General features: G+C 40.9%; 1 protein-coding gene across 1 annotated transcript in view; it reads right to left on the bottom strand.

Moving 5' to 3' along the window:
* Window positions 1-16042, bottom strand: part of gpc5a (glypican 5a) — a 1436107-nt gene that overhangs the window by 1005275 nt on the left and 414790 nt on the right. Inside the window, exon 3 of the mRNA XM_068034439.1 lies at window positions 8229-8923. Within this exon, the coding sequence (XP_067890540.1) occupies window positions 8229-8923 (695 nt within the window). The remainder of the gene's footprint in view (window positions 1-8228; window positions 8924-16042) is intronic.

Genomic DNA, 16042 nt, shown 5'->3' with positions numbered 1-16042 from the left:
GTCAGCCTTGGCTGAATCATCTTTCCCATAGAGTTTTTGTTTCTCAATGGAACGTATTTTAATTGAGAATTTTAAATTAGTTCTTTAAATGTTTTCATTGTTTATCTATCATCATATCAAAGCAGCATTTGACCGAGTGTGGCATCAAGGAGTCCTAGCCAAATTGAAGTCAACGGGAATCAGGGGGAAAATCCTCCACTGGTTGGAGTCATACCGAGCACAAAGGAAGATGGTTGGAGGTCAATCGTCTCAGCCGCAGGACATTGCTGCAAGGTAGAGTCCTAGGCCCAATCAACTTCAGCTGCTTCATCAATAACCTTCCCTCCATCATAAGGTCAGAAGTGGGGATGTCCGCTGATGATTGTATGATGTTCAGTACCATTCACAACTCCTCACATATTGAAGCAGTATATGTCCATATGCAGCAAGACCTGGATAACTTTCAGGCTTAGGCTGATAAGTGGCAAGTAACATTCACGCCAGACAATGACCATCTCCAACAAGAGAGAATCTAATCATCTTCCCTTGACATTCAATGGCATTACAGGGGCTGAATCCCCCACCATCAACATCCTGGGGGTTACTATTGACCAGAAACTGAACCACATAAATACTGTGACGACAAGAGCAGCTCAGAGGCTGGGTATTCTGTGGTGAGTAACCCACCTCCTGACTCCCTAAAGTCTGTCCACATCACATGTCAGAAATGTGATGGAATACTCTCCATTTGCCTGGATGAGTGCAGCTCCGATAACGCTCAGGAAGCTCAACACCATCCAAACCAAAGCAGCCTGCTTGATTGGCACCCCATCCACCACCTTAAACATTCACTCCCTCCACCACCAATGTATAGTGGCAGCAGTGTGTACCATTTACAAGATGCTCTGCAGCAACTCACTAAGCCTTCTTCGACAGCACCTTCCAAACCCGTGACCTCTTCGACCTAGAAGGACAAGGGCAGCATACACTTGGGAACACCACTGCCTGCCAGTTACCTTCCAAGCCACACACCATCCTGACTTGGAACTATATTGCCGTTCCTTACTGCTGCTGGATCAAAATCCTGGAACTCCCTCCCTAACAGCACGGCGGGTGTACCTGCACCAAATGGACTGCAACAGTTCAAGAAGGCAGCTCGCCACCATCTTCTCAAGGGCAATTACAAACACAACAAATGCTGGCCTTGCCAGTGATGCCCACATCCCATGAAACAAATAAAAAAAATCTAACTCACCCCTCATAACTGGCTTCATTTAAGTTTAACACTCATGTTTTGGACTTAAGTGTGTCATTCTCAAACTTCACATAAAATTTTATATTATGATCACTCTGTCCCATAGGACCCCTTACTATGAGATTACTAATTAACCCCATCCCATTACATAATGCAACATCTAAAATAGCCTGGCTAATTCCACAACATATTGTTCTCGGAAACTGTCTCAAATGCATGCCATAAACTCGTCCTCCAGACTACCTTTGCCAATTTGATTTGTCTAATCATTAACTTTGTTACAATCTCTGATTACTTCTTGATTAATACACTGTCCAATGGGATAGATGCTGTTAGGGATCTGTAAACTACTCCCACCAGTATTTTCTGCCTCGTTATTCCTTTTCTTCACTCACAATGATACTTCTTCTTGGTCTGCTATGCCAAGATCCTTTCTCACTACTGTTCTTATGTCATCCTTTATTAACAGGGTTACTACCCTTCCACCCCACCTCCTTTTCCACTCTGCTTGTCTTTTTGAAATGCCAAGTTCCCTAGAATATTTAGTTTCCAACTTGGCCACCTTGCAACCACAGCTCTCTGATGGCTATTTAGATAAAACCTATGTATTTCTAGTTGTGTCATTAGTTCATCTATGATGTGTCGCGGAACTGTAATTATTTTTTTCCTCGGATTAAAACAGTGTGCCTTTAAGACTCTGTTAAAAAAACAGTGCACCTTTAAGACAGAGAGAAGGTTTTGGATTCTCTGAGGTACAGTGTGCCAGCTGCACTTGTTACCCTAGGCCACAGCAGGAGAGAGAGGTCACCTGGTATAATGTTTCGATTTGACTGTGTGTAAAACTGGCAAAAACTGGTCTGAACCAGATTGTTTTTGAAAGACTCTCCAGCGAGGCGTGATACTGAAGAGCTGTCTATTTTCTCTCAGCAAAAATTCTACAGGGAGCTACGGGCCAAGTTGATTACCTGTTGAGGAGAATAAAAAGTCCTTTCTTTTAAGAGACCGTTTATATTGCTGAAGGTAGTAAAACTCCTTTTCTTTACTTCCAAGCCAGGAAATATTTTGCTTCAAGATTGAATTGCTCTTGACTGATTGTATTTTTCTAGACTTTGCCGGTGTTTGTTGCCTGCTGCAGCCGAAGTGTTTTGAATGCCTATTAAGAACAATTTCATCAAACCCACATGGAGACTTCGCGTGGCCTTTGATTATTTTCACATTAGAATACCTTATCCATCAGGAATGTAACCCACAAAGACTTACTTATTTATTTATTCTTAAGAAACAGCTAATTCTTTAAAAACACCACTTTTGAAACCGGTTAACCGTGGTTTTTGAGCGTATGTATGTGAATGGGGGAGTTAGATTAAAATAAGAAGTTACAAGGTCTTTAGACATAGGTTTATCTAAATAGGATTTAAGATTTAGTTTTTCATAAATAGTTAATTTGTTGTTGTCTAAAGATACCTGGTTTGGTCTGTTTTATTCCAGGTGTTACTGGGGTGTTTAATTTGGCTGTTTTCTGGTTGGATAGGAAAAATTAAGTAATATGCTGCGACCTGTGGAGTGACGGGACTGAGTTGACAGTGCATTGCTTCCGCCACGGTCCTAATAGATGTTATGAATGTTTCTTGCATTCAGATAAAGCGTGCTTATTTTTAAATGTTTGACATTATTTCCTGCTTTGACCTTATTTGCTACCTTTAAACTCTCGGTCACACACTACTTTTCCATACCCAAATTACTGCACTGCTCTATTGCCTTGACATTTCTCTTCAGATTTCTACATTTTCCCTCACTTCCCCCCTCCCCCCACACTTTTTAGTTATAGTCCTAGCTACAGACTTAGTTCTTCAATTCACCAGTTTAAATGTAGTCAATCTCAACAGAACAGATCCCTCTTTACCTGGTACTGGAGCCGGTACCCCATGAATCAAAACCCCTTCCTTCCACACCACTTGTTGAGGCACATGTTTAACTCTCTCATCTGGCTGACCTTATGCCAATTTGTGCATGGCTCAGGTAGTAATCCCAAGACTTTTACCCCTGCATTGCTGTTTATTAATTTAGACCCTAGCTCCTCAAACCCCTACAAAGTACCTCATTCTTAGTTCTAACTATGTTGTTGGTTCCTACATAGATCACGACAACTACTCCCTCCCACTCCAAGTTCTTCTTCAGCCATGTTGTAGTTGGACTCCTCCATGCTCCATGAAATGGTGAGCAAGATTTCCACAGAATTCCCAGGTGACCAAGCATTTCATGGTGTATGCCTATATTGTAGAATTTTTCAAATTTTTTTCCCTAAATGGTCTTGGATTTTTTATCTGTTTTCTTGCCTTCCTTGGGACATTACATGGCTGTCAGTCAATAAGGGTGTCTATTCATAATACTTCAGATATCATGACTATGAGATGCAGGCTTGATAGGCCAGCTGGTCTTTTCTTGCCTGTCATTTTCATAACTGTAATTTGTAAATTTGACAAAAGTGATTTCATATACTGTTTTTGTAAATAGTATTCACTTAGAGTAAACAACTCCAGTGATACCTTGAGACTAGCTCTTTCATGGGTAAAATTTAACAAAAGAACTTACCCACTTTCATAGAGGTTCATCCACTTTCAAAAATACACACCTTCTTAAGTAATTAGCATGAATGGAATGAGCCTAATGGGATATGAGCAGCACTTTGCAGGAGTTGGTTTTGCGGTTCCTGTTCAGGATGTTACAATATTGTATGAATTTTTGATGACTTACAGGGGCACCAAAAGTAGGATCTTGAAACCTGCAGACAGTAAGGTTCAGCAAATAATGAGAATCAATGCCACAAGAATCAATGCAACAAGTCAGTCATCTAGATATTTTTGAAAACTGGATCCGTGATTGCAAATGTAGTTGAAAATAGATAAATGGAATGTACATCTTGGAAACTGTCTTTAAATAAATAAAGGGAAAGTAACTGTGACAAATCCCTCCTCATCTTTCTCGACCTGTCTGCAGCCTTTGACACTATTGAAAACACCATCCTCCTCCAATGCCTCTCCATCGTTGTCCAACTGGGTGGGATTCCTCTCACCTGGTTCCTCTCGTATTTATCTAATCATAGCCAGAGTATCACTTGCAATGGCTTCTCTTTCCACTGCTCCTCCGTTATCTCTGGTGTCCCCTGGTAACCACCGGCCGTCTATTTCTCATCTACAAGCTACCCCTCGGTGACCTCGTCCGAAAGCACAGCATTTGTTTTCACATATACACTGACAACACCCAGCTCTATCACACCACCACCTCTCTCAATTCCTTCACAGTGGCTAAATTATAAGACTATTTATCCGACATCCAGTACTGGGTAAGCAGAAATTTCCTCCAATTAATTCTTGGGAAGACTGAAGCCATTGTTTTCTGTTCCCACTCCAAATTCCATTCCCTAGCTACTGACTCCATCCCTCTTCCTGGCAACAGTCTGAGACTGAACCAATCTGGTCGCAGCTTTGGTGTCATACTTGACTCCGACCACAAATCTGTGCCACCAATAAAAAGCTCCTATTTCCACCTCTGCAACATCGCCCGACTTTGCCCCGCCTCAGCTCATCTGCTGCTGAAACCCCCATTCATGTCTTTGTTTCCTCTCGACTTGACTATTCCAACACATTCCCACATTCTACCCTCCCTAAACTCGAGGTCATCCACAACTCTGCTGCCCTTATCCTTACTTGCACCAAATGCTGTTTACTTAACGCCCCTGTGCTCACTGACCTACATCGAGTCTCTGTTAAGCAACATCTTGATCTAAAAATTCTGATCCTTGTTTTTGAATCCCTCTATGGCCTTGCCCTTCCCTATCTCTGTAATCTCCTCCAGCCCCACAACCCTCCGAGATATCTCCATTCTTCTAATTTTGGCCTCTTGCGCATCCCCAATTTTAATCATTCCATCATTGGTGGTCATGCCTTCGGTTGCTTAGGCCCTAAGCTCTGGAAGTCGCTCCCTATACCTCTCCACCTCTCTACTTCGCTTTCCTCCATTAAGACACTCCTTAAAACCTACCTCTTTGACCAAGCATTTGGTCATCTGATCTAATATCTCCTTATGTGGCTTAGTGTCATATTTTGCTTTATGAAATGTGAAATGCCTTGGGATGTTTGATTACATTAAAGGCACTATATAAATATAAGTTACTGTTTTGTATTCGATGCAACTGACCACACCATTTTTCTTTACTGTTCTTTTTTCTGTGATTGATCTCCACTTCCACTTATCCTAACGGACTCAGTATATAGAATCATAGAATGGTTTAAGCACAGAAGGAGGCCATTCAGCCCATCATGTCCATGCAGACTCTCTGCAGGAGCAATTTAACTAGTTCCACTTCCCTGCCCTCTCCTGTAGCCCTGCAAATTCTTTTCCTTCAGGTGCTTATCCATTTCCCATTTGAAAGCGACAATTGAATCTACCTCTAGCACCCTTTCAGGCAATGCATTCCAGATCGTAACTACTTGTTGCTTAAAAAAAGTTTTTCCTCATCTCGCCTTTAGCTCTTTTGCTCTGCAATAGTTTCTCCTCTCATGATCTCATTGTCAACTCTGGCATTCCCGAAGGTTGCATCCTATTCTCACCTATGTTCAGCCCTTCAGCAACATTGTTCGTATGCAACTTGAGCTTCAACATTGACACTCTTTACCTTTCTGTCAGCTCCTTCAATTCCATGACTGTAGCTGTGCTGTTTATTTGTCTGTCCGACCATAAAATCATGGATGAACTACCACTTCCTTTAGTTTGCAAAATAAAAGCCATCCTGTTCAGTTTTAAAAAGACTAGCATTTATATAGCACTTTTCACCACCACTGGATGTCTCAAAGCGCTTTACAGCCAATGAAGTACTTTTGTAATGTAGACACTGTTGTAATGTAGGTTTGCGCTTAAAATGTTATACCACACCTGATTCGATCATCCTTCCCCAATTGCTTTCTTATCCTGAATCTGATAATACACAATCTTGGTGCCTTACATGACCCTGAAATGAGCTTCACAACCCACATCCAGTCTAATATTAAGATCTCCTATGTTCAATTATGAAACATCAGCTGCTACTTCTTCAACTTACATCCACCCCTCACCATCAAAATCTATATCCACTTCTCTATTACCTTTATGACCTCCAGGATTTACTTTTTTCAGTGCTTTCCCAGCTGACCCCCTGAGCTTCACCACAAACTCTAATCGAAGATTCCAATGGCCATGACTTATCCCAAACAAATTGCCAATCACCCCAGTTTTCCACAGGCTCTGCTGGCTTCCATCTCCTTGTCTCCCTTCAGAAATCTTTGCTTGGATTCATGCCACAGTTTCTGCAATATACCCAGCTCACACTCTCAGCTATATAGCATCAATATTATTTTATGCATGCCTTCCCCTTGCAATTGCTGACATTGCCACATCCATTGTCACATTACTGTACTCTTCCTATTAATAGTGACTGATATTTTAAATATGTGCAAAATTATTTTGTTTAAAAGCACAACACTTCAAAATTAATCAATTCCAAATCCTTTCCATGAAAAAGAGATCAAAAAGCCCAAAACGCAATAATGGAACTTGGAAATAGACACTTACCATGATATTCTAATGTTGACTGTTTAAAATGGTTCATGCTTATGTGACAATAAAGAACAGGAAAATGTCATACAAATACATTTGGTGTCTGCCCACAAATTTCAACAATAATAATTTCGAGACTTCACTTTTTAATTTGTCTATGAAAGATACACCATTGTAGGAGGGAAGGAAGTGATTTCACTCATCAGCAATGATGCTGCAATAAACATTTTCAATAATTAAAGCCAGAAATTTGACCTTTATGGAACTTGAATAATACAGACAAAGTCAGCATTTAGCTAAATTTAGGGAAATTATATAGTAAAGAAGTCACACACAAACCATAGCTTATTATATTAAATGTATATATACATTCAGTTTGTCAAACAGTAAAACTCATATTTAAATGCCTGGCAAAGTATTTGGAAAATAGGACACTGGAAGTATTATGAGACCTCTGTGTTTAAGTTATCATGTTAATGCTAGGTTCACAGACAGATGGAAAAATGGATAGCACAAGAGCCTGAGGAATATTAATACTGCATTATAGAAACTTTAGGCAGTGATAAAAGATAGTGAACTTCTATCTCACTCTTATAATTACTTTCATTCTTTCATAAAACACAGTGGGCTGTTGAAGTCATGAGTCCCCATTTAGCCTTTCAAGCAATTGCTGTTGTGGTAGGAAGAAAAACTATAAAATGTGAATAGTTTGTCTAAAGAAATTCAATGCTCCCTCAAAATGAGGAAGCCAAGTATGGGTAAAGTAAGACTTCCATTTTCTGTCACAATAGGGACGCAGGCTCAAAGAAAAGTTTTGTCTACTCTGTCCCAAAATTTTACATCAATATGATGTGCTAATCCATCAGTTTGAAGATTTCCCACTTTAGCCATCTATGACCTTGATGAGAGGGATCCCTGAGCCCAACTATATTTCATTATGAACACTTTGAGAGATCGAGATGGAGGTGAAATGCTGTGAATGAGAGAGAGATGCAAAAACAGAGATACATGTACAGAACAAAGACAGATAGAGAGACACAGAGAGGGATGCAGAAATAGCTGCATATAAACTGAGAGACAGAGGGACATAGAGAGAGAAAGAGAAGAGAGAAAACAACATGCATAGATTTCCATCAGTTTTTTTTTCACATCTGGGACCCTAGATTTGACCAGGTTCCAGAACTGAAAGAAATTAAAATCCACTACAAGCAAAGTTTCTGATGTTTTTAGTTTCAGTTCTGTATTTTAGGCAGTATTGAAACCAAGGAAAAGGCTAATCTGAGAATTGTTTGGGATGTAATTGTGCAATACATTATACACATTATACATAACCCTAGAAAAATGAGCTATATTGTTTGTTTTGGTACACACATAAAACTGAAAACTTATTACAAAAACTCACCATTGCTGACAGTTTTGGCCCATTGATTTGTGCATTCATAATCGCATCATTCACTAATGAATGGAGATTCAGCAAAACTTGTTCTATATCAAAATTTCCCTGTATTCCATTTGACAGTTCCTCCAGTGATCTGATGTACTCCCGCCAATGTGGATCAATTTCTGCCATATTAGCAAGGCATCCTCTAATCACATTCAGGCAATAGCCCATGCATGGCTTACGATTAGTCAAGCCTTGACAATGGGAACAATACTGCATCTTCAGCAGAGCTCTGCTACATTCTTTGGTGTACTGCAAGTGATCAGTTGTGTTAATGACTTCAATTCCTAAATTTAAGGCCTGCAAGAACATATGACTAGCCATGAGTGATTTTGCCATTTGACTTGTTATTAATTTTGGAAGATGACCAAATGGGTTTAGGTCCTTCCTTGCCATCCGTACACATTCTGCAAAGTCTGGGGAGATGTCAGTAAGGGCAGGATTGATTAGATGATTATAGACCAATGGAAAGAGACTATCAAAAAATCTATTAACAAATTCATCGACGTTTATCTCCGAGCCAAAAACAAAGAGTGCAACATCAATAAAGAGTTCTCGAATTGGTGCAACTGTCTGAAAGGCCATGTTCCGGTAGGTCGTTCTGAACAGCATTTTTGTGTTATTCTCTGCATGGCGAATGATATTCTGAAATGTCTCTGCAATAAAAGGACAAATAGGTAAATCATTCCGTTCCAATAGTTTCACAATCTCATAATATAGAGTGATTCATTTCTATCCTTCCTCCATTTTCTGTAAAGGTGTTTACTTGGACAAGTTGGATTCAAAGCCATCTGCAAACACCTTTTTTCAAACTCTTTTGCCATCTTTTTCAGTGGAGGCTAGTATACTAAACAACAGGATACAATCTTTTCCCTCATACCAGGACTCGATCTGGTCTGGCTAAGCTGATCTATATTATTTTTGTTCTAGAAAGACCAAGAAATTGAATAACTATAACTTTTAAAAAGTAAACAAAATTTCCATTGGCGTTCTGCTTATTTCTTTAAGTTGTATATGTATCAAAATACTTACTACATGTTCGTTCCTGTAAAAGTTTTTTTTCTCTTTATTGCAATTCTATGTTACTATGCTGAAAAGAGGAACATGAATCAAAGTAAGTATTACCAAACCAGATATTCCCTCCCCATTGCTCGCTAGCATTCATCTTTTGCATGGCACCTTATCATAAAAGCAAGAACAGGGGCAACTCAACAGATGTGATCACACATAAACTTACATAGGAACAGCAGTTTGATCCATTGATCCTATGGCCAGGATTTTACTGGCCTCCAGCAGGCGGGCCATGAGACTGGGAGTGAAGGGGGTGGGTGCTGGTAATATCACAGGCAGCCACGTCAGGTCAACTCCCCAATGTGGTCGCACCACTGGGACATTTTACCAGTGACGGGACTGGATGCAGAGTGGTTGCCCGCTCCAAGGAGGTAAGTAGCCAATTAGCATAACTAAAGGCCTAATTAGGGACCATTTTACAGGGTCGTCGGCATTTTGGCTACGGCGAGGTGACCCCCTGCCACATAGGCAGGCCGCAGTTCAATGTGGCAACCAGGGGACCATCGGAACCGGAGCCTCATTGCCAACGAGAAAATTGCAAGCAGGGAGGGCAGCCCCTGCAGCCCCAACAATCTTCCTGGAGGGGTTTCCCCTCCAACACTTGACCCTCTGATTTTTAAATATTTTTTTCAAATTTATATGGCACAGCTTCCGAGGTCTCTTGCATGCCTCAGCAGCGACCAGTGCCCAGTGGCACTGCTGAGGCTTCAGAGCTGCTGATTGGGCCCACAGCATCAGCAGCCTGCCAACCATCCTTAAATGGACAGTGGGCCTGCAAATGGTCAATAGGAGGCTGCCTATGGTAAAATTGGCAAGGCGGTTCCACTTCCAGAGTGTTATCTCTGGACCCACTTTTCACCCTGACTTCAGGGTCCCAATCCCTACAGTAAATTTCAGGTCAATTTGTTAGCAATGCCTGATCTTTCATTTGAATCCCAATTCCCTCCCTTTCCACCTGTGCGCCGTTACATTACTGATTTTCAGTGGTGTACAATGGACCTCTAATATTTTTTTCCAATATCTTTCATCAACTATTATCAAGCCATCATCAGAACAATTTAACAGTTGCAAACAGTTTAATACAATGGCAGTAATTGTATACTAGATGGAGAAAGGTGGTGAATAGAATGGATGGGTGTCAGAACATTTTTTAAAAAAGGAACATCACTGCTAGAAAATGGACCTCTTCTCATTTCAGGCACCCAGTGTCAGAGCCAAATACTTCCAGGTCAGGCATAGCACAGCCCAATCCGCACCAAAGTCAAAACAGCAACCTCGGTTGCACTAATGTGACGTGTCTTTCATTTTTCACATCAGCAAGCCAGTGGTGTCTGAGTTAGACTGCCAATTAGTGCCAAATTAAGGATAGTTTTGTGCTATTGGTCCATATTCAGGTTCACAAATGTTCCGCTTTCAGTTGGAGTTTTTGGAATTGGCAGTTCCGCCCCTGAGCACTGCCTCCTGCATCCTGGGTGATCAGCACTTTATATTTCCCCATGGCAGTGCATCGCCACCTGCTCCATAATGTCAGTGGCTGCTGCTCACAGGAGCTTCTGGCTTGGTGACATCACCTCACCACCTCTGCACAGAATCAGGTTGAGCTTCTGTGTTGAGAATAGAGGACGGGGAGCTGCAAAAGAGTGAGGTATCGGAGGAGAGAACTTGGAAATCAGGGGTCTCAAGAGCCTGGGAATGAGAGCTTAGGGAATTGGCTCTTTTCACCTGAGGATTTAATATTCAGTGCAATGGGTAGCTGAAGCTCCAAAGGCATTCACCAAGTGCCTCTCCGGCAATCATATTTGTCGAAGTTAAGTGGTCAGATGTCATGCGATCAGGCATCAGATAACCAGATGCCATATGGTCAGAATGTTATGTGATCGAATCTTAATAATGCTTTCAACCAGAGTGGACACCTTAGTCAACACCCTTGAAGAACTGAATTGAGATCACCTAATTTTATCATATAGCACCCTTACAGCCAGCAGAAAGCAGTTACTATAAACTCTATCAGTCTGGGCCTAAACTACCACACGACCCACTTCTCTAGAAACTGAAAAAAATGTAACCTCAAGGTGATGAACATGGGATCTGAATTCCATTTGGCCTTCCTTATGGATTGTCTTTTCGTATTCCCGATAAAACACACTGAGGACATTCTCCATCATATTATGCGGCACTACTGCTGTGCTAAATAGAATAAATTCAGAACAGAACTAGCAGCTCAAAACTGGAAATCTATGAAGCACCATGGGCCATAAGCAACAGCAGAATTGTATTCACATGCAATCTGTACCCTCATGGCTTGACAATATCCCTCACTCTACCATTAGAATCAAGACAGGGGACCAACCCTGGTTCAATGAGTAGCATGGAGAGCATGTAAGGAGCAGCACTAGGCATACCTAAAAATAAGCTGCCAAACTGGTGAAGCTACAACACAGGACTACATACATGCTAAACAGTGGAAGTAGCATGTTGTAGACAAAGCTAAGCAATCCCAAAACTAATGGATCAGATCCAAGCTCTGTAGTCCTGCCACATCCAGTCATGAATGGAGTTGGACAATTAAACAACTAACCGGAGTAAGAGACACCATAGACCTGGACAAAAGAACTGAATTCCAGAGGTGAGGTGAGAGTGACTGCCCTTGACAACATTCAGGCTTGGGCTCATGTGTGGTGTGAACATTACTTGTCACCTAAGTGCCAAGCAATGACAATCTCTAACAAGAGAGAATCTAAAGATCTTCCCTTGACATTCAACAGCATTACCAGTGCTGAACTCCCACCATCAACACCCTGGGGGTTACCACTGACCAAAAACTTAACTGGAACAGCCATATAAATACTGTGGTTACAAGAGCAGCATAGAGGCTGGGAATTCTGCCACGAGTAGCTCACCTCCTGACTCCCCAAAGCCTGTCCACCATCTACAAGGCACAAGTCAGAAATGTGATAGAATAAGCTCCACTTGCCTGGATGAGTGCAGCTCTGACAACATTCAAGAAGCTCAGCATTATTCAGGACAAAGCAGCCCACTTGATTGGCACACCATCTATCACATTAAAAATTCACTTCCTCCACCACTGGTGCACAGTGGCAGACGTGTGCACCATATACAGGATGCAGTGCAGCAAGTCACCAAGGCTCCTTTGAGAGCGCGTTCCAAACCAGCGACCTGTACCACACAGAAGAACAAGGGCAGCAGGCACATAGAAACACCACCACCTGTTTTCCCCTCCAAATCAAACACCATCCTGACTTGGAAATACATTACCGTTCTTTCACTGTCACTGGGCCAAAACCCCACCTAACAGTACTATGGGTGTACCTACACCACACGGTCTGCAGTGGTTCAAGAAGGTTGCTCATCACCACCATCACAAGGGCAATTAGGGATGGGCAATAAATGCTGGCCTTGCCAGCAACAATCACATCCCATGAATGAATAAAAAAATACACAACAAAAATTTCAAATGGCTATAGTTGAGATGGGTATACACTGAATTCATACCATTAGGTAATTGCTGAAGCGTTCTCTTGGACATAAATTTTGTTGGAAGTTGAACTTAACAAGTTTAGAAGGCATGATTGTTGCATGACTAAAAATACCCATTTATGTCATGGTGTTGTCCTGAAAATGGAACTGGATGAAAATATAAGTTTTATTTTACAACATAAAGTTACATGCCCAAAGACATTACAATATTAACAAGAATGAGTATGGAAGCATGCATTATTGATGAACCATCCAGTGTAGACAATTGTGCCTGACTTTAATTCACCTTACCATGCTGTAAATCACAAATAACATCCATTATTGTTTTAAATTGCAATAACCTAATCTGAAGTAACTGGCTGAGTTTTTGTAAACAGTAGCTTTAACCCTTCCTACAACATCAAACATATTTTGTCAGTAGTCTGGAACCTTGTGCAGTCAGCTTTACAGTTCACTGTGCAGCAGTGAACCTACCATGACCTTTCCATGTCTAAATGTATGTCAGAACTTACTACTTGCAGTCAAGTTGGGGCCCTGGAAAGGGCAGAGTAACAGATGAAGCCCATGAACGAAGGCATGTATATTTTAGATACAACTTTCTCTATGTGTAGAAACATACATTTTCTAATAGTCAAGCACATTTGCAAACTCATTTCTGAGCTCATCCAATGGTTGTAATGAAGCAGCAGTTATCAGAAGTTCAGCTGCAATTTTTAAATTTTTCATACATGCTTATCAAGAAAGTGTTGTCTTGGATTTAATTTACTTAATAATTATGCTAACGAAATTTGTGATTATTCAAAGTTTATCAGTAATGCCTTAAAGAGAAAAATGTATTTCACTGAAACCTAACTTCTCAACGTATCTCAATTCCTCATTGTTACCATGTTTGATGCTTAAAAACTTATTGGTTAGAGGTAGACTGGAGCCAGTATATGATGTTGAATCCAGTGACACCAAGAAAGGCACTGCAGAGTCCATCATTTTCTCGTAACACCATCTGAACATTCATATTCCTGACAACCTGTTCAGAAAGCTGTCCTTTATTCTATTCAACATAAATTCACACCCCACCCCCTGAACCAAACTTTGATGTTTACTATTAGTCATATGGCTGCATATTCACCAGAGGTATAATTAGGCTGATGGCATTACAATACCATTCTGAACTTTATTATGGAAAGAATGCAGCACTCAGTTCATTGATGTTAGAATATTGCTCACATATGCATTGATATTATACAGACTGTCATTTTGCTCTATGTCGGTCAATGTGCAATATTTTGAAATAAATATAAAATGTAAAATAAAAATTGGATAACATGCTTTAAGAAATATTGAGCGGTATTGCACCGAGGTGTCAGAAGAGATCTCAGCCTCAATCAAAGCACAATGTCATATTGAAAACTATGAGCAGAATTTTATCAAAACTGACCTGCTCGCAGCGGAGGGGCCAGCAGTGGATTGGGAACCTGTTTACTTGTTCAGGGGCCTTTGCCGTGGCTCTTTAACTCTGCTACTGCATTAGCAGCCGCTTCCCAGTTGCATGATCAATCATAGAGTGTGAGCATAATGATGGCCCACGATTTGTCAAAGGAAGAATTTCTATTTAAAGGGACAATAGGGGTCAGAATGGCTGCAGGCAATCTTTACTGTGAAGGCTTGTACAATTGAAAAAATGGAAGATGTGAGAAGGCTGCCCCCTGGTTCTCTGACTCTTCCCTGGAGATAATGCTAGAGGCAACGAGGATCCACAGCAATGTGTTGTTTCCTCAGGACAGGAGGAAGAAGCCAGCCAGGCTGACGAAACAGGCATAGCTGGAAGTAGTCGAAGCTGTGAGCAGGAGTGTGGTGCTGAGGACCCGGATACAGTATTGTGTCATGCAGGGAAGGAGCTGTAATGAAATAATCAATGAAATGGAAGAATTATGAATTTAAAAAATCAACTGCTAAACAAAATCACAAGAACATGGACACTTATATACAGTCAAAATGAAGTAGCGGCCACGTGACCCCCTTCTGTACTGGAAATCCACAATTCCTCTACAAAGATGAGGCTCGTTAACCTTGTCGAAAATAGCTCTGCAGAGAACTCCTTTGAAATTGAAAGGAGGTATTGCGTATTAATGACTCTGATCGAAATGAATGAACTAACAAAGTATGCAGGAAACAGTCTATCTCATAGCCAAACCAAGATGCATAAGGTGTGAAGCAGCAACATTATAACAGAATGATTCCCATTGAAACATTAAACAATGGCCATGGTTATCATCCTGGCCCATTGTGTGGTCACAAGAGAGAAGAGGCTATGCATCTCTGAACAGGAACTCCAATGTGATAGATTTTGACCTTAAAAAGGTAGCTCTCTGGAGAGAGACAGAGACAGGAGATCAAGCCAACATCACAGAAAGCCTGTGAGAAAGATCCAGCAGGCAAGAGAAGAACCTTGCTGACCAAGAACAGCCACCACAACAGAGGAATCACTAAGTGACTTTGTGACAAAGTAACCATCTGTGAAGGTAACAAACTCCACACCACTAGCTTTGGGCTGTATTACAACCACTAGAGCTCTACAATACTTCGGCAAATTCAAGACTGCAAATAATCAGGCCTGCAACTTTAAAAAAAAGACTTTCCCTCCCGAAAAGACTTACTAATCTTCTGTAAACCACGAACACTTACCTCACTTGGGACTTAAACTACCTCACCCTTTTCTCTTTATCTATCTATTCTTGTGTATGTATGTGTGGGTGAATGTGTGTATGGGTGAATATGTGTATAAGTGAGGTTGCAATCATTACAGGATTTGTTTAAAAAGTTTTTTTTTGCCTATGAGAAAACCTGCCATTGTCTGTTTATTTGATCCTAAAGATACTCAAGGGATAAAGCATCATTTTAACAAAACACGATTGCGGTCAGTTGGGAGGTGATCAGTGAGTATTACCCACACCTCTTATCACCTGTCCATAACAAATGGAAAAGTTTTAAAAAATGAAAAGTAAAAACTTCAGCATAATTACAATCTCGACAGATTGCTAACATAGAATGTTGATGGTGTACGGAATGCAAAAATTAGAACTTTGGCTATCACCTCATGCTTTTGACTAGTTATTCTACTCTCAATCATCAATAAAGAAAGGTGTCATCAACAGTGCTATCAAGCCACTCACCGATGCTCAGTTTGGGTTCTGCCCGGGCCACCATTA

Source organism: Heterodontus francisci, chromosome 6, assembly GCF_036365525.1.
Source record: "Heterodontus francisci isolate sHetFra1 chromosome 6, sHetFra1.hap1, whole genome shotgun sequence".
Classification (NCBI taxonomy): Eukaryota; Metazoa; Chordata; class Chondrichthyes; order Heterodontiformes; family Heterodontidae; genus Heterodontus; species Heterodontus francisci.
The sequence above is the reverse complement of the archived record's forward strand: the minus strand, read 5'-3'. Positions and strand labels throughout refer to the sequence as shown.